Here is an 11,321-nt window from a genome sequence, read left to right on the forward strand (position 1 = left end):
GACACGACGGAAAGCCACGTCACACTGCAAGGTGTTGGGGTGGGGGGGACACTGGCAAGAACAGGGGGGCAGGCAGCTTACCAATTAGCCTTGTCTTGGCGCTGTAATTGCCGTAGTATCTTTCATCTGTGTTTGGCGTGTGACACTCATACTCGCCAGAATCCTTCAACTGGAGCTTTGCGATGTGCAAGAAGACCGAGTTGCCCCGGACCCTCTCCACATAGATCCCCTTGCTTCTCACCCGCTGCGCATACACTGCATAAGAGAAGGTGGCATCCACGGTGCTCACGATCTGGACTTCTTGGGTCGGGGCTTTGGGCAGGTAAACAGACCACTGGAAATGCTGCTCAGAAGGGCCCTGGTAGCCAGTTACGTTGCAGCCAATGCTGATGGGGTAGCCCTCAGCCCGGTACAGCGGTCCTCTCTGGATGGTTACCTCTCTCTGGCCAAGGCTGAGCTTAGCTTGCAAAGAGGAAAGAGAGAAAGGGGAATCAAAAGAGATTTGCGTTCCAGTCCCCAGTGTGCCCCCCTTCTGCAGCTCCCTGTATTAAGAGTTCTAGTAAATGAGATCACAGGTTATTAGCTATGATTGACTCGAATGTTCGATGTCTCCTTCAGGCTGAGGCACGGTGGGATCGCTTGATGAATTCACTGCTCTTTTAGGACTTGAACTTCTGTAATAATTCCTAGCCTCTTAGGTTAGCTTCAACAGTATTAGAGCTATTACACCTGCTAATACTTAGCGCCCGGTGTTGTCTAAGGGCACTTATTTGAAAGTCAATACTACATAAGGAAATTCACCTTTTATGTTATTTTCTAGGACAATTCAGCAAATTCCTGGGTACCTGTCAGACAGTTCTCTCAGAGATTGCGGAGAAGACAAATCTACCCACTGCCTCTGATGCTGCGCTTTCTTTGTCTTGCTAGTTGGCTGGAACTATTTGTAGCTCCTGGCCAGGTCTAAATGCAGGACTAGCTAAAATTAGCATCCAGAGAGACAGCAGCACTTCCTTTCTATACCATGGAGGGTTTTTTGTTTTGTCATTTTTCTTCAAGAGCCACCACAGCTTTATCGAAAAGCTTTGTAAAAGCCAGCCAGTCAAGTCCACCAGGATCTGGCCTCAGAGTCCCTTTCAGTTCTTCTCTGACTGAAAGTTTTCAGTTGGGATTGCTCTGGACTGTCTCCTGTTGAGACAAATCTCAAGCATCAGGCTTAAAGGAGAAAACATGATCAAATTGGCAACATTTTCTTTGAAGTGTATGTGTTCAAAATCAAGCAGCTTGCAGAAATGGAAAGGCATGTGTTTATGGATCCGGCTGATATAAGAGACTAGTTTGTGCCACAGAAAGAACAAAGAGCAAATAACAGAGATGCCAAAGAGAGTGAGCCCAATCTCTCACTAGGGGCCTGGGGCCCAGTGGAAGGGGAAGAGGACGAGAAAGACATCAGAAGAGTCCTCCCCCCACTCCCCAGCCCCGCCAGGGAGCAACTGCTGGTATTGTGGAATGAACAGAATAGAACTCATAAGAAGGTAGGGAAGAAGCAGGGTATCTGCTGACTTTTGCAAACCCACAAGAACAGCAAGTAAAGGAGAGTAGAGGGGGACAAAAAAGGGAGAAAAAGGAAAAATGATGTTATAGAGACCATAAGGTGGGGGATGGGAATTTTGGAATGGAAAAAATTCTGATAGAAGGGGGGCCTACAACATATGGGGAGAAAGGGTGAGTGGTCATCTGAGGCAACCCACTAAAACTGGCCTATTGAATGTTTAATGCAAAACTGAAAAACATCCCACCAACCACACACATTTCCAATAATAATTCAAATACGCCAACTGATTCATACATCCCAGTTAATGTGATGTAATTATATTATGCTCTTCTAATACTGAGGCACATATAGGAAAAATGTATAGGAAATGTATAGGAAAAATGTAACTTATTACTTACCAAACAATTATCCAACAGAGGCAACTGAAAACATTTTCGGCAACGCTGGTTAGACTCAGATATATATCTTAGAGAACTGTGTGCACTGTGCACCAAGCTATGTATGAAAGAATACCCACAACAGCACCGTTCATCATATCCCCCATCTTGAGACTGCTTGTATGTCCATCAGCAGAACAAACTGTGGCACATCCATAAAATGAAATATTACACAGAAATGAAAGTGGATCACAACTGTTTGTAACGTGGATGACTGTGTTGAAAGCAGTATACGGAGAATCTTTTTGACGATATGTAGAATGATTCCAGTCCTTTATAAATATTTAAATACAGGCACAACCACACTGCATTATTTAATAAATACAAACATAAAATCACTTAAAAAAGAAGAAAAGCTAGGAAGTGGTTATCATGGGAGTCAGAACAGTGATTGTGCATCAGGGGGGAGGGTTGTAATCTGGATGGGGCACACAGCACAGTGGGTGGGTGCTTCTAGGGTCCTAGCAATGTTCTATTTCTTGACCTGGATAGTGACTACATGGTTCTTACTTTTTTTACTTATTTGCTAATCTCCATGTTTATGTTTTATTACCTTTTCCTTTGTGTTATATTCCACAATAAAAATGTTTATAGAAATATGGTTTCTGAGGTACCACTAACCTATTTCTAAGGGTATGTGACCACAATGCTATTTTGGTGGCTAGGCAACACTTGTTCAACATCTTACATAACTTTAAAAGATAGGTACCACATGTGAAACATTTTATTGTGAAAACTAGCACTCCATTTTCTACTGCTTTATTTGCCAATTTGATAAATATTTATTCAACAACTTGTATTTCTGATGCTTCAGAAACTAAGACGTGAAAATGAGCTTCGGATAGTCTTTGACTTCATGATTTTAAAATTTTAGTAAGGCAGGATGATGGTCATATCTCCATGTCAGGGAGATTATAAAAGTGCTTTAAGGAATCTGAGGGAAGGAGAGATTGCACTTTTAGGGGAGGGAAACACAAAAGGTTTATGGAAGAGACAGGCAGGATGAGAAGTGGAATTTGGAGCATCAGAAAAATTATGATGATTTAAGTGGGGTGACTTCATGACATGATTATATGGCTAGGAATCAAAAGACCTGTTTAGCAATTAGGGAGTGATAAACTGGATTAGGGGAAGGGTTACATGAAGATGAATAGAAGGAGGTAAGGCTGGATAGGAATTTGGGGCCCAAACCATGAAGTCATGTTTAAAAGTTTGGACTTGACTAATTGGGCGATGGGGAATCCACTGTAAGTGTTGGAAAAGTCTTAGGAAAATTAATGTGACAGAAAACCATTGTAGCCCAGGAGAGAAATGATGACCATAATCGGAATGCAAAGAGCCACCATCGAGATAAAATCTAGAGAGTTTTTCAGGGTCTCAGATGCTTGGAAGTAGTAGAAGGGGTGGATGGAGAAAGGGAAGGCGGGAAGAAATAAAAAATGATGGCAGGTTTTGTGAGGCTGACTGAGAGAATAATGATATTGTTAACAGAAATAAGGATATTATGGGGCACCTGGGGGGCTCAATCAGGTAAGTGGCCAACTCTTGCTTTCAGTTCAGGTCATGATCTCAGAGTCGAGAGATGGAGTCTGCATTGGGCTTGGAGTCTGCTTGGGATTCTCTCCCTCTCCCTCTACCCTCCACCCTCGCACTCACTCTCTAAATAAATAAATATATAAATAAATACAATCTCATTAAAAAAAAAAAAAGAAAGAAGGGTATCAGGAAGAGACTGCTGTGTTCAAGGGTGAGGGAGAAGATACTGCATTTGCTTTTGAAAATACTAAATTTGAATACCATAAACAGGAAAGACAGCCAGCAAACACTGGGAAATAATATTTTTTAAAAAGTATATATATAGGGCAGCCCCGGTGGCGCAGTGGTTTAGTGCCGCCTACAGCCCGGGGTGTGATCCTGGAGACCCAGGATCGAGTCCCACATCGGGCTTCCTGCATGGAGCCTTCTTCTCCCTCTGCCTGTGTCTCTGCCTCTCTTCGCTCTCTCTGAATGAATAAATAAATAAATCTTTTTTTAAAAAGTATATATATATATATATATATATATATATATATATATACTTTCAAGTCTAGTCAACCCTTTGAAAATCTCTATGGCCTAATCCTTTTTAAGAATTCTGTGATAGTCCCACATTTAGCAATGTCAAACTTGTAATTGGTTGAGCTGGTCTTGAACCTAAATCTGCAAATGTGAAATCCCTGGCTGTCTCCATTGTTTCTCACTGCTTCCTCTGAGCACCTTTTTATAACCACAGAGGGTTCTGGGCCATGGGTGTGGATTAGGTCAGTTCCAGTGCTGGGCAGTGTTAGGGAATACAAGGGGGAAGGCTAAAGAGAGATTATGAGAGGGTCTCTGTATTTAGGGGCTAGGATAAGGAACACCCAGAAAGAAGAGCAAGGGAGATAGGAGAGTGGCCAGGACACAGGTGCGTAGAAGCCAAAGGAGGAAAAATGTTCCACAGAAGGGCTTGTCTGTTTGCTGGACGCTGCTATGAGGGTAAGGACCCAAAGGCAGGGGGGACGGTTCTTTCAGCTTGATGAGGAGGATATCGGAGGAGATCTTTGAAAAGAGGTTTCAAAAGACCAGAAGCAGAGGATTTCAAGGATAAGAAGTGACTGTAGGAGGGGTGAACGACTCCAAGAAGTTTTGTGGAAATGGGAAACAGAATAGGGTGGCAGATGGCAAGAGGAGCTGAGAGGGGAGATGTGGATGACAACAGGATAAAGAACGGAGGAAAGTCCTAGTAGAGGCATGAGGTCAAGAACAGGATGGGGAAGGTACTGCTTCCTCAGAGAAGTAAAGCAACAGTGTGGAAGTTTCATAGGTATTTTTGGTGTGGAAAGGAATGGTTGACAGAGATCAATTCAAAAGGCTATGCATTGGGACTATATGCTGAAGCATCTTTTGTCAAGATATTCCCTATGGGATATGTTGTACCTATCTCTCCTCCTCCTAAGAAGTAAAATAATTCAGAGGACTGTTCTGTTGCTTTTCTTGCAGTGGACAGAGGGTTAGAGATCTCTGCACAGCAGCTCAAATTCTCACTGACTGATGGACACAATGCTGGGCACCTACACACCATACCAGGGCCACACTTTTCTCGGGTGGTACTGGCTTTTTTTCTTTTCTTTTTTTTTTTTCTTTAAAGATTTTATTTATTTATTCATGAGAGACACAGAGAGAGGCAGAGACATAGGCTGAGGGAGAAGCAGGCTCTGTGCAGAGAGCCCAATGCAGGACTCGATCCTAGGACCCCGGGAACACGAGCTGAACCGAAGGCAGATGCTTAACCACTGAGCCACCCAAGCATCTCAATAGTTGCCAAATTTACTGTTATATTATTTAAATGGAAGCTGTTAAGGTTGGATGATATAAAATGGCCCATAACTGACCTTTCTTGATCCACAAAAATAGCAACTTCGGATCATTCCATCTCATACAAAACCTACCTGGAGAACTACAGACATAACAAGCAACATCCTTTTCTTTACACTTACAAAATCCCTATGCCCTTGAAGGCTGAGAAAGCTTCTAACCAAAAACATTTTCTTCTACGAATACAGTCATGGTAAAATTAAAAAAAAAAAAATCGGTCCCCCCTAGCACCCTCTCACATTAGTGGTTTTTACATATAGGGCAGCTAGTCAGGGTGAGGGGTGACAGATCCAGATCAGGAAGGCAAAGCTGAGTCCTAAGTCCAAGAGCTCATTTACCCATAATATTAACCTCTTCCAGCACCATGTCCTAGCAAAATTAATCAGTCTTTATGTTTATTTAAAAAAATTGGGATCCCTGGGTGGCGCAGCAGTTTGGCGCCTGCCTTTGGCCCAGGGCACAATCCTGGAGACCCGGGATCGAATCCTACGTCGGGCTTCTGGTGCATGGAGCCTGCTTCTCCCTCTGCCTGTGTCTCTGCCTCTCTCTCTCTCCCTGTGTGATTATCATAAATAAATAAAAATTTAAAAAAAATTAACAAAGTACACCTTTGCTAAACAATGTAACCCATCAATTGATCAGCATTTAAGTTCCTCCCTTATTTATAATTTCCCTCCATGTTTGTAAGGAAAGACAGCAGGCTTCCAAAGTCCTTTCAAGTCACTTCCTGATTTATGAGCTCTTCACATAAAAACTGTGGTTCTATACAAAATTAGTGCTTTAGGGTGAGTCAGAACCTAGAAGAAATAAATACATGCCTCAGTTTGGATAATTGTTTATGTGGGTTAAGGAAAAGCTTCCAGCTTTCTTTTTTTGAACCTGGTTACAACTTGCCTTCACCCAAGCCTTCTAGCCTGCTCACCAGAATTAAAAAAAAAGAGAGAGAGAGAGAGAGACTTTGCAGTGTCTGATTTATTGCACAATACACCCTGCTTTCCCCTATACACAAGCCAAACACACAGTCCAAATACACAAAACACGTGCACTTAAGAATCATATTCAAAGAAAAAAAGAAAGACAGGAAGAAAGAAAGAGGAAGAAAGAAAGAGAAAGAGAGAAAGAAAGAGAGAGACAGACAGACTCACACTCAATAGTGAACAGGACAAATAGGAATGTACCAGCCAGTGAAGATCCCACCAATCCTCCAGGCCATCAGTGCTTGCCAAGCCAGTCTGGTGGGCATCCCTCACCCAGCAACTAACCAGTCCTCCTAACTAACCCTGCAGGCCACTTCTCACCCTATCAGGCCCTAGATCGGATCCTTATCTCACATGATCTAATGTCTGCTGAGACACAAGCCCAGTTCAATTCGAGCCAATGTTGGGCTGGAGGCTGTCGCCTCTTTAGCGTTAGCCACAGCTCTGGCCACGCTGATGATAAATTCATTTAGTTCCCCTACCTTTCCAGTCACTTGAGTCCCCACACCGATTCAATTTAGTCTTGACAGAAGTTCTTTTTTTTTTTTTTTTTTAAGATTTTTTATTTATTTATTCAGAGAGAGAGAGGCAGAGACACAGGCAGAGGGAGAAACAGGCTCCATGCAGGGAGCCCGACATGGGACTCGATCTCGGGTCTCCAGGATGACACCCTGGGCTGCAGGCGGTGCTAAACCGCTGCGCCACCGGGGCTGCCCTTGACAGAAGTTCTTAACCTGAGCCACACACGGGATTAAAAGGCCCATAAATTCGAGGGGAATTTATGGCTCATAAATGTAGAGGGGAAACCCCCCCCACATCTTTATTTTTCATTAGTCTTAATGAAAATTTAGTATTTCCTTCAGTCCTGATTGTGGACAAAAAGCCATAGGTATTTTCACATCACACTATAGTTGTTGCAGATATCTTGAAATATGATTCATATCCCTTATTCCCTGGAAGTTTGGTGGTTAACAGACCACGTCTAGATCTTGTTATGGAATTTGTAAAGAAGCAAATAAATGACTACATCACTATTTAAAACTATTTTGATGATTGCATTCCAGTATGATGGATTTCCCCTATAATCCCATGCATTTTATTTTAGGCATTTAAAAAATTATTCTAAGGTGGGATCCATAGTCCTCACCAGATGCTAAGGCGTGCACAGCACCAAAACAGTACCTGCTACTTGCTCTGGAACAATTCCATTTCTAGCCCAGGCCATGTGTTCTCCTGTCTACCTCCACCCTGCTCCTGGGCCAGCTAAGACCCCTCTGGATGCCCTTTAGCAGAGTCCGGCAAATCTTCTTGGCCCTTCTCAATCCCTCAAGCTGATTCGCAATTCAGCTCCCAGGGAGATCCAGAACCTTCTGTTAGCTTAACCTAAAACTACTAAGGGCTCTCAGAACTTTCCCTTCCATCCAGCCACATCCTCAAGGCAAACACATCAGACAAAACACAAGGTCACCTCTCAGGCTGGGGAGCTGAGCCCTCACTGGTGCCAGGGATGGGTTAGCCCAGGGAGATAAGGTTGAGGCAGGGCCAGCAAAACTGGCAGATCTAGCAACACACATCTGTAAAAATCCATGGGTTCACAGACTCAACCAAGCATTGCACCACCCTAGAACTCAAGGATGCCGAGGTAAACCATGCAACTTCTATCAGAAAGTCAAAAATTATTGCCGACACCAGAGATGAGTGGCATAGTTTTTCCTGTAAATACCAAATTGTCCTGCTCTGCCACCCAACAGCCTCCTGTTGACTAGCTCCTGGGATAAGAGACAGGCAGAATGATGACACTTACTCAGAAAAAGAAAGAAAGATGCCACACGTGGGATGTGTGCCATTTGGGCCAGGACAGACCTTTCCTTGTGGTGTCACTGAAGTTGCTCAGACACTGAGCGGCAAAAGCTGTGTTCTTGCTACAAATGCAAAGAGGAAGCAGTAGTGTGGTTTTCAGTGCACTGGGAAACACAGACAGCTTGCAAAGAGAAAAACCATTTGCATCATATGGTTCTTGGCTAATCACTTGAATGTGAGTGAGAAAAGTGAGTGATCTTCATGGGTAAGTGTGTACAGACAAATAAGAAAAGATGGGCCTTGTCTAGGCTAAGTATGTATCATTAGATAATCATGAGGAAATGAAGGTAAACCAAATAAATAGAAAATCAAGCAGTAACATTCTCTTCTTAGCCCTTACCTCTCCTTCCCTCTTGGGAGAGAGAACTATGAAATGTAAGAAGGGCCCCTGGAAAACACAAAACGTGGCAGACACGAGGAGATGGTAATGGTGACTGTCTCTGGAGCCAGGCTGCCTGGGTTTGCATGCAGATCCTATTTTTAATTGCTGCGTGATCTTAGAAAAGTTATTAACCCTCATCTGTAAAATGGAGATACTAAGAGGATGCATCCCCATCAGACTGCTGTGTGAGTTGAATGAATGAATGAATGCAAAGCACTTAGAACAGTACCTGGTGGGACACCTGGGTGGCTCAGCACTTAAATATCTGCCTTCGGCTCAGGGCGTGATCCTGGAGTCCCAGGATTGAGTCCCACATTGGGCTCCCTCCATGGAGCCTGCTTCTCCCTCTGTGTCTCTGCCTCTCTCTGTCTTTCATTAATAAATAAAATCTTTAAAAAAAAAAAAAAAGAATGGTACCTGGTACATAGTAAGTGCTCAGTGAATGTCAGCTGCCATCATGTGACATTTAAGTGAGTCTTCACCTGTCCAAGATGGGCCTGGCACCATGAATGGCGAGTAGATGCCTAAATATAACAGTTGGGACTGAACCCCAGCCAACTTAATCCTATCTAATCCTGGAAGACAAGATCATACCAGGAGGGGTTCAATGAAGACATTGGTTCCCTAGGTCAAGGCTACATCTAGATAGGTCAGTAATAAACTGGTGTGCTTCAGGCCACCGTTTCAGGCCGATTCCTGCTCCATCCATCCATTCACCAATTTTTTAGTACTTCTATATGCTGGGTGCTTGGGTAAGTTCTGCACATATGAAGATGTCAGCAACCCAGTCCTTGTTCTCAGGAAACTTCCACTTAATCAGCGAATCACAATGCAATGTTGCAAAGACAGTCATCAAGGCAGTCCCTGAAGGAAGTGGGAAAAAGTGGGTGGGCAAGAGGGAAGACCAGGCTGGGCTGGTCTAGGCCAAATGAGACAACTAGGGAAGAAGGGGGTGGGGAAGTACAGCTGAGGAAGAAGCAGCCTAGCATGGATAATGATGCACTAGCCATGCTCTCCTGTTGGAATACAGTTTGGGGCTGGTACGAAAGGAGCAGGGTCCATAGAGGTAGGCTGGGGCAGATCTTACTAGGCCATGCATGCCAGACCTAGGACCTTGGCCTTTATTTCATAGATGAGGGGAGCTTTTGAGGTCCTCCCCCCTTCTTCTTTAGGAGGAGAATGCCTGATTGGGTTTTCCCTTTGAATTGAATTCCATGTTGTGTATTGCTAACTGGTTGAAAGATGAGGGAGAGAGAGACAAGGCTAGAAGCAGGAAGGCTGGTTATAAGATTTTGTAGTCCTCCATATAAGTGATAAGGTCCTGAATTAGGGCATTTAAAATACTGTGGAGGGATAGCTAGAGATTTGGAATTAGAGGGTAGCCTCTGATCTTAGCATCTTCTGTCTGGAATGGTGGAGCATTTTGGGTGGGGGGACAAGCAGGAGCATGGCTGGCTATCACACAAGGTAAGTCGGGTGAGGTCATCCAGACAAATACAGATAAAGAGGTATGGACATTTGAAGGAGGGAGAGAGCATAGCTGATCTGGGAATGGGACATCAGGCCAATCTTAACACAGGGCTTATTTTCCCAGTGGCCATTATAGTAGAGTAGGGTAACCTTCAATACATTCAGGTCTGGAAGCCTCTAACTTCTAACTTTCTTCCCCTCTGGATTTATTATTAGTGATGATACCTAACAATTAGCCCTCCAAGGTCAGTCAAACTATGAATATTAATGTCTTTAGTGAAAAGCTCTGTAACTACCCTTTTCAAGGTATAATGCAAGGCTTGGGGATAAGAGAAATGGAAGATGAGTCAGTCTCTCCAGAAACTTGAATCTAGCTTAATATACAACCATAGATAAGAAACAGGAGTCAGTTGGCATGAGCTCCTAACAACGGGGGCCTCTCCACAGCAACACTTGAGTGTCCTCACAACATGGCAGCTGGCTTCCCCCAGATTGAGTGATCCAAGAGACAGAGACCAAGATGGAAGATGCAGTGCCTTCTGTGGTCTAGTCTACACACTATCATTTCCACCCTATTCTATTTGTTAAAAATGAATCACTAAGTCCAGCTCACACTCAAGAGGAAGGAAATCAGGCTGTGCTTTTTGTTTTGCTTTTAAAGAGTTTATTTATTGAGACAGAGAGGTACAGAGAGCAAGCAAGCAAGCTCAGGAGAGGCAGAGGGAGAAGGAGAAGCAGACTCCCCACTGGACCCAGAACCTGACATGGGGCTCGATCTCAGGACTGGAGATCATGAGCCAAGCCAAAAGCAGATGCTCAATCATCTGAGCCACCCAGGTGCCCTAAGGCTATGCTTTTTGGAAGGACTGTCAAGAATCCATGGAGGTATTTTAAAACCACCACAAACCTATACCTATATTCAAACAATTTTTAACTTTTTTCCATATGTGCTTTATCACATGCGTGCGTGAATGTGTATGTATTTGTTAGAGAAACAGAAAGAGAAAGGAAGGAAGGAAGGGACAAAGATGGGGGGGGAGAGGAAGAAGAAAGAAAGAAAGAGTAACCAAATAAGGCAGTGTATGTTGAGTATCCAATTTGTGGCTCAGAGAAAAAATATCCTAAGAGTTAATAGGCCGAAGAGGCTTCTGTAGGCAGAGAGCAGCCATAGGTCATTCAGAAAAAGCTGGTTTTAAGTAGGTGTTTGGGGGATCTGGTATGATTCAAATAGGCAGAGGAGGGAGGGAAGG

The 11,321-nt window shown here is 43.7% G+C and overlaps 1 protein-coding gene across 4 annotated transcripts in view; it reads right to left on the reverse strand.

Moving 5' to 3' along the window:
* The window catches only part of CD101 (CD101 molecule), a 36,023-nt gene extending 27,086 nt beyond the window's left edge, over nucleotides 1–8,937 (reverse strand). For 3 of the 4 annotated variants that reach the window (XR_012004148.1, XM_072769629.1, XM_072769627.1), the window contains exons 1-2: nucleotides 8,164–8,937; nucleotides 82–462 (exon numbers count right to left, since the gene is read on the reverse strand). Coding sequence is in view for 2 of the 4 variants with exons in the window: in XM_072769629.1 (XP_072625730.1) it covers nucleotides 82–462; nucleotides 8,164–8,206 (424 nt within the window). In the remaining 2 variants the exon portion in view is untranslated. Of the gene's footprint in view, nucleotides 1–81; nucleotides 463–8,163 lie in introns of those variants that run through there. The other variant, XM_072769630.1, reaches the window with a different exon arrangement.
* Nucleotides 8,938–11,321: the final 2,384 nt, after the last annotated feature.

The sequence above is a fragment of the Canis lupus genome, chromosome 12 (assembly GCF_048164855.1).
Source record: "Canis lupus baileyi chromosome 12, mCanLup2.hap1, whole genome shotgun sequence".
In the NCBI taxonomy this organism is placed as follows: domain Eukaryota; kingdom Metazoa; phylum Chordata; class Mammalia; order Carnivora; family Canidae; genus Canis; species Canis lupus.